This window comes from Zingiber officinale, chromosome 8A, assembly GCF_018446385.1.
Source record: "Zingiber officinale cultivar Zhangliang chromosome 8A, Zo_v1.1, whole genome shotgun sequence".
NCBI lineage: Eukaryota > Viridiplantae > Streptophyta > Magnoliopsida > Zingiberales > Zingiberaceae > Zingiber > Zingiber officinale.
Window position 1 is genome coordinate 88,698,328 of NC_056000.1, and position 16,468 is coordinate 88,714,795.

At 40.4% G+C, this 16,468-nt stretch overlaps 2 protein-coding genes across 2 annotated transcripts; one reads left to right on the forward strand and one right to left on the reverse strand.

The window, feature by feature from the left end:
* Nucleotides 1-6,048: 6,048 nt before the first annotated feature.
* On the forward strand, nucleotides 6,049-7,159 carry LOC122011046 (GATA transcription factor 17-like). Its single transcript, XM_042567489.1, has 5 exons — nucleotides 6,049-6,144; nucleotides 6,197-6,457; nucleotides 6,551-6,634; nucleotides 6,709-6,821; nucleotides 7,093-7,159. The coding sequence occupies exons 1-5, from the start codon at nucleotides 6,049-6,051 to the stop codon at nucleotides 7,157-7,159; spliced, it is 621 nt and encodes a 206-aa protein (XP_042423423.1).
* A 7,692-nt stretch (nucleotides 7,160-14,851) lies between these two features.
* On the reverse strand, nucleotides 14,852-16,176 carry LOC122011048 (WRKY transcription factor 28-like). Its single transcript, XM_042567490.1, has 3 exons — nucleotides 16,019-16,176; nucleotides 15,391-15,543; nucleotides 14,852-15,269 (listed from the first exon to the last, which is right to left on the reverse strand). The coding sequence occupies exons 1-3, from the start codon at nucleotides 16,174-16,176 to the stop codon at nucleotides 14,894-14,896; spliced, it is 687 nt and encodes a 228-aa protein (XP_042423424.1). The 3' UTR covers nucleotides 14,852-14,893.
* Between the last annotated feature and the right edge of the window lie 292 nt (nucleotides 16,177-16,468).

Sequence of the window (16,468 nt, forward strand, 5' to 3'; positions counted from 1 at the left end):
TCGAATGCTTCCCTATCCTTCATGTCTTGCCTTCAAAAGCTTCCTTAGGCCTTATTCTTATTGTCGGATCTTCCTTTTCTAAATTACACTTGGACTTACATGGCCAAGCCTCAAGCTTGGACTTACATGGCCAAGCCTTAAAATTGGACTTACACCGCCAAGACTCTCATGCTTGGACTTCACCTTTGCCAAGATCACACTTAGATTTTCCTTTACACCTGTCACCTGCACACTCAACAACGCATATCAAATACAGATGCAAACCCTAAGTTAAACTCTTTTAACAAATATCAAAACCTATGGGTACACTGATTACTCCAACATTAATCCTAGGTCCCAACACTCTCTCTCATTCCCGGCTTTAATCGATGACCTTATCTTTGTTTTAGCCCTAGGTCTTAAGCATCATTTTTCAATCCCAACCTTAATTACTGACATTGTCTCTATCTCAGCCCCAGGTCCCAGCATCCTTTTTTAGTCTCGGCTTTAATCGGTGATATCATTTCTGTCTCAGCCCTAAGTCTCAATACCATCTCTCAGTCTTATCTTATATATATATATATATATATATATATATAGTAGTTTAAAGAAGTTAAGGGTTAATATGAATCTTTTTTATCAGTGTTAGAAACTTAAACAAATATACACATATAAGAAGATGAGCAGTGTGTTGGAAAAAAGAATTATGGGAGAAGAAATATACTCTACCTAGAAGAGGATAATAAAAAATATAAATTCAACTTGCTTTCATTCATTGAAAAAGTTATATATTTATAGTCTTATTGGATAAATACTAATCTCAAATACATTAAATTTGTACCCTTTAATATTTTGCCACCTCATCCTATTTTATCTCCAAGAACTTTTATTCTTATCAAGAATTGTCACCTGATCATATTCTATCTCTATCTTCTTATCATGAACTCGTATTCTTATCAAGAAATGTCACATCATCATATTCTATCTCTATCTTACGAACTCTCATCAATAATTGTCATCTCATCATATTTTATCTCTATCCACAATTAAGTTTAATTTCTAACACCCTCTCTTAAACTTAATTTTGTGACTCCAAGCAAATTTCGCATCTTAATGAAGTCTTCAAATTTGAGTGACTTGGTAAAAATATCAGCAACTTAATCTTGAGACTTTATGTATTCCACTTGCACCTATTTTCTTGTAATGCACTTTTTGATATAGTGATAGCGTGTATCGATGTGCTTACTTCTATCATGGAAGATTGGATTTTTTTTGCTAGTACTATTGCAGACTTGTTATCAACCTGAATATTAGTTATCTCTTCTTGTGGTAAACTTAGCTCATTCAATAAATTTCTAAGACAAATAGCATAACAAACACATCAAGTCACAGCCAGTCACAGCCACGTACTCTGTTTCACAAGTAGAAAGTATGACAATAGGTTGTTTCTTCAACATCCAAGTAAAAATTGTACCTCCCATAAAGAACATAAATCCTGTAGTGCTCCTTTTATCATCCATATCTCCACCTCAATCACTATCGCTATATCCTTTAAGTTTAAAATAATTAGATATTAAATAAAGCAATCCAAAATCTGTTGTACCTTTGATATAGCATAAAATTCTCTTAGCGATCTTAAGGTGGGTGGTAGTTGGAGCTTCCATATAGCAGCGAACAAGGCCAACAGCATAAAGGATATCAGGTCTTGTGCATGTCAAATATTGTAAACTTCCAACCAAGCTCTTGAAAAATATTGGATCAACTTTTTCTCCTTCATAATACTTTGATAGCTTAACTCCACATTCTACTAGGGTATTTATGGGCTTACTATTATCCATCTTGAACTTCTTTAATATCTCTGTTGCATAACCTTCTTGTAAAATAAAGATTTCATCTTCCCTTTTGTTCACTTCGATGCCCAGATAGTATGCCATGAGTTCAATATCAGTCATCTCAAACTTCTTAGTCATTACTTCTTTAAATTCTCCAAACATACTTGGATTACTTCCTATAAAGATCAAGTCATTGACATATAGGCATACAATCAAACATCTTTATCCTTATTCTGAATGTTTAGTGCATGTTCATAAGGACATTTGATGAAGTCTTTCTCTTGCAAGTACATGTCTATCTGGCTATTCCATACCCTTGATGCTTGCTTTAGCCTGTAGAGAGTCTTCTTCAATTTTAGAACTCTGTCTTCTTGTCCTTTGACTTCATAACGTGATGGCAGCTGAATATAGACTTCTTCAAGAATTCCATTTTAAAAAGAAGATTTTACATTCATTTGATGTATTTTCCACTTATTTTGGGCTGCTAAAGCAATGATTAGTTTGACAGTTTTTAATCGAGCAACAGAAGTAAATACCTCATCATAGTCATTGCTAGATTTTTAACTGTAGCTTTTTATCACCAATCTTACTTTGTATCTTTCAACTTCTCTTTTGCCATTCTTCTTTATTTTATACACCCACTTCACATCAATTTCCTTATGTCCTTCAGGAAGTGTAGTTAACTCACATGTACCATTCTTCTCAATCGCATTGATTTCTTCATCTATCACATCTTTCCACTTTTTACTCTTTATAATTTCATGGAAATCCATAGGCTCACAATCAACAAAGAGATAAAATAGAGTCATATTATCTTGATTTTTAGTTACCTCATAAAGGTCCCGTAAGCTCCTGAAGCGAGGTACTCTTTCACTTAAACTTTCACTTGAAGTTGATGCAGATGAATTTCCTTGAATACTTGATGTTGGTGTTATTAGTGGAGTAGTAGGCTCCTCTCTTGTTTGCTCCACCCTTGGTTGCTCCACATCTTCTTTTTCAAAGTATGGGAAGAACTTGTAATCTTCATTTTGAGATTCCCAATTTCATTCTTCTTCTTTATTAAATACGACATTCCATCTGATGATTGTCTTCCCACCATCTGGATTGTATAACTTATACTCTTTTGAGTTAGTATTATAGCGAATAAAAATAAACTTTTTACTTTTATCATTGAATTTGCTTCTTTCTTCATCAGGCACATGAACATGAGCTATACTCTCAAAAACTCTTAGATGAGAAATCTCAGGCTTCCTTCCACTTCATGCTTCTTATAGTGTCTTACCCCCACTCACTCCTTATTGATGATCGGTTGGATAAGTATACTACACATGAAACTGCTTCTGCCCACAGTTCCTTTGGTAGTCTCTTGCTTTTGAGAATACTCCTTGCGATGTCAAGGATGGTTTGATTCTTTCTTTCTGCCACTCCATTTTATTGAGGGAATTTGGAACTGTCAAGGATCGTCGTATTCCATTGGCTTTACAAAATTCTTAAAATTTCCTTTGAGGTAAATTCTCCTCCTCGATCAGAACACATAGCTTTGATCTCGAGACCGCTCTCCTTTTCTACAGTAGCTTTAAATTTCTTTAATATAATGAAGACCTTTGATTTTTGCTTCAAGAAATACATCCAAGTTTTTCGAGAAAAGTCATATATGTAAAGAATGAAATAATTACTCTTACCAAGTGAACTTGGCTTTATCCGACCACAAACATTTATGTGTATAAGTTCAAATGGCCTTTGGGCTCTTGAACTTGACTCCTTTGGAAAACTACTTCTAAATTACTTCCCAAGTAGACATGATTCACATAATTGGCCAGGATGTTTGATGTAAGGTAGTCTTTTCACCATCTCCTTCTTTGAAAGCAATTCTAGTCTGTCGAAATTGAGATGTCATCCCAAATCAAAGATGTCATAGCCAAATGGTGTTTTTATAACAAACTTTGAGACAATTGACAACATCATTTTGAATATTAAGCAAGAATATTCTATTTTTTGAAATAGATATCTGAGAATTAAGAAACCAATATCATCTTTCAAGATAAGCATATTATCTTTTAGATGAATATCATATCCTTTTTCTAAAAGTTGTCCTAAGCTCAAAATGTTGCTCTTCATATTTGGCACAAAGAAAACATTTGAGATAAATTCATGTTTTTCATTCTTCAAACGGATGAGAATATCACTTTTGCCTTTCACCTCGATCTCTGATTCATCTCCAAAGGATACATTACCACCAATTGATTCATCAAGCTTTACGAACATGTTTCTTTTTCCACACATATGATTACTTACACCAGTGTTGAGATACCACATTGTATCTTCGTCTCTTTCATTATCTTTATATGCTAGTAGTAGAGTGTCATCTTTTTCTTTCCTTTCTTCCATATAATTTACTCTTTCATATACTTTATTCTTGGGCGATCTGCATTCTTTAACATAAAGCCCAAATTTGTTACAATTATAACACTTAACTTGAGATTTATCGTACCTCATGTCTATGTGCCCTCTTCCACGCCCTCTTGTTGAATTTCTTGTATTTGATTGTTGTTGTTGGAAATTCATCCTTGCTCATTAGTACGACCTTGTCCATATTCGTGACCTCTTCCATGTTGACATCTATTATTACTGAAGCTTTCATCTTTCTTTGTCAGTCGAAAAGTCATCTTCAGGAGGTGTTGAGTAATTTTTTCATTTATCTTCTTCTTTTCTTCATGAGTTTGTAATGAACCCAGGAGTCATAGTTTGTAGATCCTTGGTTTCTTCGATGATGGTTGTAATACTATCGAATTTTGAATCCAATAATTGAAGAATTTTCTAATGATATTTACTCCTTCTAGCTTCTAGTTATTTCTCTTTAGTTGATTAAGACTCTAGAAAAGTAACTGGATACCAACTCACCTTCTTTCATACCAAGAGCATCAAATTGACTTCTTAATGTTTGAAGTCATACCGTTTTACTTTTTCTTCTTCTTGATATGAGACTTAGAGCTTTTCCCATGCTTGCTTGGTCGAAGTAGCACTTGAGATCTTTTCAAAACTATCCTCATCTAAATCTTAATAAATGAGAAAGAGAGCCGTCTTGTCTCTCTTTCTTAATCTCTCAGACTATCTTTTTCAGTCGAAGATAGCGTCGAGTCATCACGTGGTCCAACGTAACCTTTTTCTATAACCTCCCAAACATCATGAGTTTCAAGAAGTGTCTTCATCTTGATACTCCAATTATCATAATTACTCACCTTGAGCACCATAACTTGGAAGGGAACTATACCTCCATTAGCCATAGCTCTTTTACCAGTTTATTGGAAAATAGAATTATGGCAGAAGAAATGCACTCTATGTGAAAGAAAAGAATAAAAAATGTGAACTCAACTTGCTTTTATTCATTGAAAAAGTTATATATTTATAGGTTTATTAGATAAGCACTAATCTCAAATACATTGAATCTAGACCCTTTAATCTTTTGTCATCTCATCCTATTCTATCTCCATAAACTCTTATTATTATCAAGAATTATCACCTCATCATATTCTATCTCTATCTTCTTATCACCAACTCTCATTCTTATCAAGAAATATCACATCATCATATTCTATCTCTATCTTATAAACTATCATCAATAATTATTAGCTCATCATACACTACAACAAAAATGTTAAAAGACAACACCCCTACGACAATGATTTTAAGAGAAAGCGTTACGTATTTGCTCAAAGACAACGGTTTTTTCCAAAATCGTTGTCTTTGAACTCCCCATTAAATATAAAAGACAACGGTTTTGTAAAAACTGTTGTCATTGAGCGACTTCTTTTTAAAATGACAACACTCTTTACAACGGTTTTATAAATTGTTGTCTTTATCCACGTTTTTAGGGGTTACAACAACAGTTTTGATAAAATCGTTGTATTTGACTTTGGTCTTTTTTCCCCTTGCGCGCAGTTTTTGCTTTCCCTCTCTCTGAATATCTTTTCGTCGCTGTGTCTTCCCCTTCGCGTTCAACCCTAGCCATTTTTCTTTCCCTCTCCTCATACAATCTCTTCACGCCGTCCTGTTGACCAACCGTCCGCCTCTGCTGGATCTTCCTCCACGACGATGTCCTCTTTTTTTTCCCCATTCTACTTTTTTGTTAGACTTGACTTGTTTCTATTGTCTTTGAACTTCTGTTCCTAAATTTTTTCTAATCCAACTCAGAGGCTTGAAGAATTTGAGCGCTAGCAAAAGATCTCCACTACCAGGGATGAGTGGAAATCTTGGCCCGCTTGATGGCGTTAATCCGGCAGTCATTGAGAGCTTTCCTAGCCACCACATCCATAGCATGTCAGTCGGCCACCAGGTTCATCCCGGTGTGTCGTTTATGTCCCATGTCGATGGAGGTCATGCAGTAGGAGGCACTGGAGCTGATTGCCGCCGCAGATGCGCGGGCATTGCAGCAGCACGAGGAGGCGGACTGCAGCAGCGGCATCCACGGGATAGAGGAGGAAGGCGTAGGAGTAGTGGAAAACGAGGAGATGGAGGCAGATGGACTGTCTGGTCTGAGTCATTTGGGTGATACTCAGCCTCTAGTAATAGTACAGCCAGGCAGGAATCAGCTTACCCTCTCGTTCCAAGGCGAAGTGTATGTTTTCGATTCTGTTTCTCCTGAAAAGGTTGGTTTTGTCACCGTCTAGTATTCGGTTTACTCATTGCAGTCCTAAACTTTGAATCTTACTGGTTTTTTCTTCTTTTGTCTGATATTTTAGGTTCAAGCCGTGCTATTGTTACTGGGAGGTCATGAGATGCAGGCCGGATCAAATCCTTTTCCATCATCTTCTATCCCAACTAAGGTTTGCTTAAACATTACCACATGCCAATTTGCTTTCATGCATTAATGAGTTCAGTGGATTTTGATATGTGTCAGCGTGGAGATATGCCTCATAGAATTGCATCCTTAATGAGGTTTCGAGAAAAGCGAAAAGAGCATAACTTTGAGAAGAAGATACGTTACATTGTTTGCAAGGAAGTAGCGTCAAGGTAGGATGGGTGCATCATCTAAAATCATTCCTATAGTGAATGCTTTGTATACACTATTATTTCAATATTAATTTTGGCATGCTTGCAGTTACCTAGTTATTTCAAAAAGATTAGGAAGGGAACACAGATAAAAATACCTAATTACATTCCTATTTTTGATTTTATTATCCATTTCTACAAGATGCAAATGCTGATATAGTGCTTTGATTTGGGTATGGAGATCAGTTAATCAAATTTGTTCTAATAAGTGTTTCTTTTTTTGGTATTTTAGGTTACTAGAGAGAAAAGTGGAGAATTTACTGCTCGGCTTCTGGAATTCATCATGTCTGCAGTGTTAAAGTTAATAAGCTAATAGTCACTCTTGATTTAAAGTTTGGGGGACGATAAGAAATGAGACTTTGCTACGTAATCTACAGCTTTTGCTATAGCAGAATTCGGAGTTCTTGTAATCACGTGATTAGACAAACGTAAGTGATGATATAACTTTACTCCAAATGGATAGTAATCTACTGCCGCTCGACGGTCTTCAAGCCGGGGTTTTTATAGTCGTCGGTTCGACTCTAGAGTTTAACGTCGCTGCTCGACGGTCTTCAACAATGAGCTTACAGCTCGGATAATATACGCCCAGCCGATCGGCACGGGGTCTTCGACATCGAGCCGATGGTTCGGATAATATACGCCCGGCCGATCGACACGGAATCTTCGACATCGAGCCGATGGCACGAATAATATACGCCCGGCCGATCGGCACGAGGTCTTCGACATCGAGTCGATGGCGCGGATAATATACGCCTGGCCGATCGGCACGGGGTCTTCGACATCCAGCCGATGGCTCGGATAATATACGCCCGGCCGACTGGCTCGAGGTCTTCGACATCGAGCCGATGGCTCGGATAATATACGCCCGACCAATCGGCACGGGGACTTCGACATCGAGCCGATGGCTCGGATAATATACGCCCGGCCAATCGGCACGGGGACTTCGACATCGAGCCGATGGCTCGGATAATATACGCCCGACCGATCAGCACGGGGTCTTCGACATTGAGCCGATGGCTCGGATAATATACGCCCGGCCGACTGGCTCGGGGTCTTTGGCATCGAGCCGATGGCTCGGATAATATACACCCGGCCGATCGGCACAGGATCTTCGACATCGAGCCTATGGCTCGGATAATATACACCCGGCCGATCGGCACGGGGTCTTCGACATCGAGCCGATGGCTCGGATAATATACGCCCGGCCGACCGGCACGGGGTCTTCGACATCGAGCCGATGGCTCGGATAATATACGCCCGGCCGACCGGCACGGGGTCTTCGACATCGAGCCGATGGCTCGGATAATATACGCCCGGCGGATCGGCACGGAGTCTTCGACATCGAGTTGATGAATCGGATAATATACGCCCGGCCGATCGGCACGGGGTCTTCGACATCGAGCCGATGGCTCGGATAATATACGCCCGACCGATCGGCACGGGGTCTTCGACATCGAGCCGATGGCTCGGATAATATATGTCCGGCCGACCGGCTGGGGTCTTCGGCATCGAGCCGATGGCTAAGATAATATACGCCCGGCCGATCGGCACAGGGTCTTCGGCATCGAGTCGATGGCTCGAATAATATACGGCCAACCGACCGGCACGGGGTCTTCGACATCGAGCCGATGGCTCGGATAATATACACCCGGCCGATCGACACGGGGTCTTCGACATCGAGCCGATGGCTCGGATAATATACGCCCGGCCGACTAGCACGGGGTCTTCGACATCGAGCCGATGACTCGGATAATATATGCCCGGCCGATCGGCACGGGGTCTTCGGCATCGAGCCGATGGCTCGGATAATATACGCCCGGCCGATCGACACGGGGTCTTCGGCATCGAGCCGATGACTCGAATAATATACGCCTGGCCGATCGGCACGGGGTCTTCGACGTCAAGCCAATGGCTCGGATAATATACGCCCGGCCGACTTGCTCGGGGTCTTCGGCATTGAGCCGATGACTCGGATAATATACGCCCGGCCGATCGGCACGGGGTCTTCGACATCGAGCTGATGGCTCGGATAATATACGCCCGGCCGACCGGCGAGGGGTCTTCGACATCGAGCCGATGGCTCAAATAATATACACCCGGCCGATCGGCACGGGGTCTTCGACATCGAGCCGATAGCTCGGATAATTTACACCTGACCGATCATCACGGGGTCTTCGACATCGAGCCGATGGCTCGGATAATATACGCCCGGTCGACGAGCTCAGGGTCTTCGGCATCGAGCCGATGGCTCGAATAATATACGCCCGGCCGATCGGCACGGGGTCTTCGACATCGAGCGGATGGATCGGATAATATACGCCCAGCCGACCGGCACGGGGTCTTCGACATCGAGCCGATGGCTCGGATAATATACGCCCAGTCGATCGGCACGGTGTCTTCAACATCGAGCCGATGGCTCGGATAATATACGCTCGGTCGATCGGCACGGGGTCTTCGACATCGAGCCGATGGCTCGGATAATATACGCCCGGCCGACCGGCACGGGGTCTTCGACTTCGAGCCGATGACTCGGATAATATACGCCCGGTCGATCGGCACGGGGTCTTCGGCATCAAGTCGATGGCTCGGATAATATACGCCCGGCCGATCGGCACGGGGTCTTCGACGTCGAGTCAATGGCTCGGATAATATACGCCCGGCCGATTGGCTCGGGGTCTTCAGCATCGAGCCGATGGCTCGGATAATATACGCCCGGCCGATCGGCACGGGGTCTTCGACATCGAGCCGATGGCTCGAATAATATACGCCCGGCCAACCGGCTCGGGGTCTTCGACATCGAGCCGATGGCTCGGATAATATACGCCCGGCCGATCTGCACGAGGTCTTCGACATCGAGCTGATGGCTCGGATAATATACGTCCGGCCGACCGGCTTGGGGTCTTCAGCATCGAGCCGATGGCTCGAATAATATACGCCCGGTCGATCGGCACGGAGTCTTCGACATCGAGCCGATGGCTCAGATAATATACGCCCGGTCGACCGGCACAGGGTCTTCGACATCGAGCCGATGACTCGGATAATATACGCCCGGTCGATCGGCACGGGGTCTTCAGCATCGAGCTGATGGCTCGGATAATATATGCCCAGCCGACCGGCACGGGGTCTTCGACATCGAGTCGGTGGCTCGGATAATGCACGCTCGGCCGATCGACACGGGGACTTTGGCATCGAGCCGGTGGCTCGGATATGATGGAAACCTAGCCGATCAGCACGGGAGACCTCGCTCGAGAAACTATGATAAATTCTATGATCGAAAGAAAATACAGCTGAAAAACTAACCTGCCGACCAGCAGAGGATCTGATTCAATTTCTCAACTCCCGAATACCTGTGGAGTGAGGATACGATATACTCGTTGAAACCCCTCAAAGTCATGAGGATGGCGGAACTTTCCGGGTCGTCCGTCTTCACGTTCCAGACAAGGTGCGTTCCCACAGGCGGCGCCAATTTGATCCTATCCGAGCGCTGAGTCGACGGACGCTGGGGACGTGGGACTCTCTACTGTCTCCAACTAGTGGTGTAGATCTCTGATTTACCCGCAAAGAAGCCGAGCCGGGAGGGGTTTCCAGACGACGACCCTCCGACGCTCAAGTCAGGCAACGAAAAGGTAGAGTAACGCTACTGTGGCTACAGTTATCAAGATTGCATACCTCTGTCGAAGTCTGGAGGTCCTTATATAGAACCCCAGGGAGGCACGGGCATGCTTCTCGATGCGTGCACGTTTCCCTAAACATACCTCAATATGGTTGTGTCAGGAAAGTACGCCTGACATCATTCCGCAATCATCCGAGCATATCCCGGATGTGATGGTGGAAGCTTCCCCCGTACGATATTCTGTCCGCTCCGGCTGCCAACCATGCTGTTTGTCGGCGGCAGGTGTCTCGAGGACGAAGCTACCAGTTGTCCTTTTTGTCTTCTTGCATTCTTATCTGTTCCCGGGCCGAGCGGACTAGCCGCTCGGCGCTCATGGCCTCCGGGAAGCCTTGTTCACGTGCTCGGCTAGGATTGCACCTTATTGTCCTGCGTCTCAGCCGAGCGGCCTGTCCGCCCGGCCCATATACCTTTTTACCTTGAGCATCAGAAACCCGACCCCTGGTCGGGCTATCTTTTGTCCGGTCCGGGAGACCCTTGGCCAGATGTTCGGTCGGCGAGATGCTGGTTGGTCGGATGCTTGGTCAACCCCGTCACTCCACTCGGCATGACCTCTAGCTTGACCCTCTTGACCATTGACCTCCACGTGCCGTTGACCTCTCGCCAACGAGTGATCCCCCGTCCTTACCACCGGATCAAATAGGATTCCTGAGTTCAAGATGCTATCCACTCAAAGTTCTTCTCTTCATAAGGTTTCAAGCGTGCACGCAAGTAGCTCAAGGAATGAACAATGTGTGGATGTTGTTTGGGGATCTCAAAATGCTGATGCACTTGTTCTAAAGGAATCTGAAATACAAAGCACATTGGTTGATCAAAATGAATCAACCACTGAGGTTGATAGCTTCAGGAGTGTTGACTCCTTTGAAGGAGGAAGAAGTTCTTTAAATGGAGCAAGTCATCCCCTAGAGCCAATGGATACTAATCTGGCGAAATCAGTCTATGTGGCAATTGACCAAGAGAAATCTAATGCAGGATGTTTAATGAAAGGAATCTCTACAAAAGGTCCATTTATAATAGTCATTTTCGGTTATATTTTTGTTTATGATTTTTCTTCTTGTCTCTTCATGAAGGTCCGAAGTTCTCACTGTGCTTATACTACTACTATTGCACTGAAAGTGATACATGGTATAGAAAGATGGTAAGTGTTAATTTGCTAGTTGTCATCAATTTGCTCAAGACATAGCAATGCAGGAATGGCTGCCTCCCCACTCACTACAGAAGTAAGTTGTAAGTCATTTTATTAGTGCTGGGAGTGGGAGGTGAGCCAACATAAGTTTTATTAGTCAATATGCAACAAGATAGAAGGACTTATGAGCTTCCTAATCATGGAAGCTATTTGGTATACTTAAACTTAGAGCTAGTCTGGTGTGCAGTTTGGTTAACCTTTGGCTAGGAGTTGGAATATTCTAGAGTTAACAAAAAGTGTACAAGCCAAATTCCAGTATTTTGTTGGCAAAAGTTTCTAGGAATTGATATTTCCATTCCTTTAGTTGTATCACCTAGAAGAATCATTAAGGCAGGAGTAGGTAGAAAGTTAATTTAGATACTAACCTCACTATGCAAGTTATCAGGACTACAACAAATGGTGAATGCCTCTTCTTACTGTACACAATGCATTAGTAGCTGATTTTGTTTACATGCTTTGCAGTACCATTCGTGCTCTATTCGGCATGAAGATCTACACATTCTGTTGCTTGAAATAGTGGGTGAGCATCGATAACTCAGATTGCATATTCGATAATTCAGTGATACTGATCTAATCAAACTGTCTTTTGGTTAAGACCTTCATAAAGATGCATAGAAACTGTTCTCATAGAATATTTTAAGGGGTTTTTTTGATATATTGTTCTTGATGATGCTTCTTTTTCTTTCTTTGTAGGTTATTGTATCGACATCCAGAGCATCGGAAATTAATACTTCCATTTGCTTCCATTTGCTCAGTTAGTTGTCTCTCTTCCATTTGCTTTGTTTCTTAATTGAAGAGATAATTGTTATAACAATACTTCTAACAGATAATATTACTTGTTTCCTTGTGTAATTCTAATAGTTGGGTTCTCTAATTGTTTGTTTCCTTGAACCTTTCATAGATTGCTATTTTTTCTCTACAACACAGATAATTTGTATTAAAGTTCGCATATATATATTTTGAATGTTGATAGTGAACTTAATTGATTTTAATTTTTAACTAGAGAGTAAGTGATGAACAAAAGAATAGAAGAAGACAGAACATATACCCTCATCGGCTATTCCGTAAAGGATATCCATTGGTATATACGTATTTAATTGTTGATACTTAATATTATTGCCTCTCTTTGTTATCATCTTTTGCTTTGATATATCAATACCTAATATACATCCATGTGTTATCTTGCTGATTGAACATTTTGTGAATTTAGTTATAGGTATTGTCATGGTGTCCTTATAATTTTGTTTTTGTTTTGTCTATTAAACTTTACCTCCGGGAAATAAGCTCGTTGTTTAGTGATTAAATTCGGCTGAGTTAGTAGATGGAGTTTATAGCATGTTGACTGGAATTATGAGCATGTTTTATATATAAAGACATTTTTCCAGGAACAAAGCATATATCAAATTCCTTGTCTATTTTCAATATTTGCCTAGACAAGTTCTTGTCATTTTGTCAATCCTGCCTATAACTAAACAAGTTTGCATCCTAAATCAATGTTTAGATGCATTTTCCGCAGGTTTAGTTAATTTCTTATTGCCACGAGTATCTTTTAAGAATATTTTTGACTGATTATTTAGAAACTCAATGGCAAGGTCAATGACATTCATTGATTTAATAGACAGACACAGGCAGAGTAAACTTATTCTGCAAATTTAAATCTATGTGCATAAGTTTTAGTTGGTTAAATTGCTTGTATTGTATTAGTTTGTATTGTATTAGTTTGTATTACATAAGTTACATCCTGAGACTATAAGTTGGTTACATTGCTTGTATTTTATGTAGATTTATATGAATAAATCTAATTCTAGAATTCTGGAAATGAGTGTTGTCCTGGAATTGCTTTATATTAGACCTATGCGAAATCATGGAATTGCTTGTATTGCATAAGTTTGTATTTCATAAGTTAAATTCTGAGCCTATAAGTTGGTTATATTGCTTGTATTTTATGTAGATTTATATGAATAAATCTAAATCAGAATTCTGGAATTCTGGTATTGACCGTTGTCATTGAATTGCTTTATATTAGAGCTATGTGAAATCTTGGAATTGCTTGCATAAGTTTGTATTGCATAAGTTAAATTCTGAGACTATAAGTTAGTTATATTGCTTGTATTTTATGTAGATTTATATGAATAAATCTAAATCAGAATTCTGAAATTCTGGTATTGCCCGTTGTCATGGAATTGTTTTATATTAGAGCTATGCGAAATCCTGGAATTGCTTGTATTGCATAAGTTTTATTTCTTAGACCATAAGTTGGTTATATTGCTTGTTTTTTTATGTAGATTTATATGAATAAATCTAAATCTGGAATTGATAAGTTTTGTTTAATTTTTCTATTGCAGGTACGTAACTCAGCCAATTCATGTAGCTTGAGACTTTTGATGCAAAGAGTGAGCTTTGTTAGGTTGTAAATTGTCTTGCTAATGTGTAAAAGTCATATGGAGAACAGTACTGGAAAACATGTGATTTATGCATGGTTTGATACTACTCATCTTGTATATGTGTGGCTACAAGATGAATTATACATGGATGTTTATTTTAAATTTAATGTAGCAAATATTTAGTTTTGTATTGATGGTTTGCTTATATAAAAATAAGATTGGTTGTTTGGTATTAATGAACATTAAAGACAACAGTTAAAAATATTGTAAAAAGTATGTAAACGACAACGGATTTTTTTTGTAAAAAGTGATAAAAGACAACGGTTTTATCCGTTGTAAAATATATTAAAATTATATACCACAATAGTTTATAACTGTTGTAAAAAAAGCAAAACGAGTAAATATTATCTACTACAACGGTTTATTTTTGTTGTTGAAATTATCTACCACAACGGTTTTAAAACGTTGTCGTATCCTTCATAAACAAATTTTGAACATATAAACAACAACAGATAAAAATCGTTGTCAAATATCTACAAAGACAACGGATTCAAAATCGTTGTCGTAGGGCAATACATTCTACAACGTCCTTAGTTACAACGATTTTTTGACCCTACGACAACGGATAATATCCGTTGTCGTTTGCAATTTTTATTGTAGTGATATTTTATCTCTATCCACAATTAAATTTAATTTCCAACATAGTGGACACACCTAGCTAGCTAGACATACAGGGAGAAACATAGAGTGTTAATGCACTCATACTAATCATTAATTAACGTAGTTGCCTTGCTTAATTCATTGGCGACGGTAGGCGTTGACAGAATGTCTTGCAGCAGGAGGCGGCGGCTGGCAATTGAAGCTGATGATAATGAAGAGGAAGCGATGGTAGAGACGGCAAGTGCATGCTAGTGTTTGTGAATACTACTCCATGGACAGTACTATTGTTGTTAATGCTACACTTGGTATAGTTTCCTGGGCACACGGCACGCTGCAATATAATGTTATCCGACGGCACCATGGCCATCAGGGAATTACTCCTTAGGGTTGCAGTGTTGTGGTGATTGTGTTGGCCTTCATAAGTGGTGATCACAGTGGCTGGGTCTTGGTGAGATCTCTCCACCCTCTTCTTTACATTGCATGTCTCAGATGTGCACCGGTAGTAGCTTCTGCAGTTAACAATATTATTTCAGGAAATTAAAATTAAAATAGTTCTCATAATATGAATTAATTCTGAATCATCAGAACACATGCATATATATTTCTGTACTATTTGAGTAGCTCGATTACCTCGGATAAGTGCTGTTCTTGACTGCCTTCTGCCCATACTTCCTCCACCGGTAGCCATCTTCAAGGTGGTCAACCTCACTCTTGGTAATGAAGGCAAACCTAGCTTCTCTTTGCCTCTTCTTTCCTGTATTCTTAATTATTAGCTGCTCGTCCCTGCACAGACATATATATATATATAGAGGGTTAATTTATGGTGAGATTTTAAATATCTAGCAAGTACAAGTACTGTTAAATGTTTAATTTGTGACGACTTGGTATGTATGTATGTAACTAATTGATCTTATAATTTGTAATGGCAGGAAATAAGGAGAGAAAGATTAGAAGTTTTGTACAATAGTAGCTAGCTACGCAAGAAGATTGACCTCCATGCTCAAGAACAAAATAAAAGGGAAAAGAGAAAGAAAACAATTAAAGTAAAACAAACAGAAGAAAACTAAAACCTACGCTTTCCTCAAGTTATAACTTCCTTTTGTATGTTTCTTCTCATTATCAATCTCCACTGCGTCATGCTTCAGCGACCTTTCCTTCTTGCAGTGCGGTAGGGAGTCCTCCTTGACGCCAATCTTTGTCGCGACATCGAGAAGTTGGAAGTCGCAGGAGTTGTCGTCACGCCATGATAACCGCCCACCAGCAAGTAGTCATCATCAACGTCGATTCATCCATGAATTCAGTACTCATAAAGGTTTGTCGCCGACCATCCGTGTGAGGCGCGATGACCGACGATAGATCGTCCAGGAATGGTAAGTCATAGTCGTTAATGAGCTCTTCGTTGATCTTTCCAGACATGAGAGGGGGAGAGATCGAGCTGAGAATTAGTTGATAAGGATGGAGGTGAATAAGGAGTAAGGGATGGGCAAAAATTAAAGATGAATAATGCGCTTTTAGTCTTCCATTTTTTTAATTGATTTTTGGTATAAGCCTTTGGCTCAGTTAATTCTATCATATAAAAATTTTCCACGAATCACCTATCCCGATAAATCGAGAAAGTACCGTTACTCACTGAAGAAAAAATCCGAAGGCTTAACCATGACACTACGCTCCCGACAGGCTTTCTTCTTTCTTGTTTGGTGCATAATTC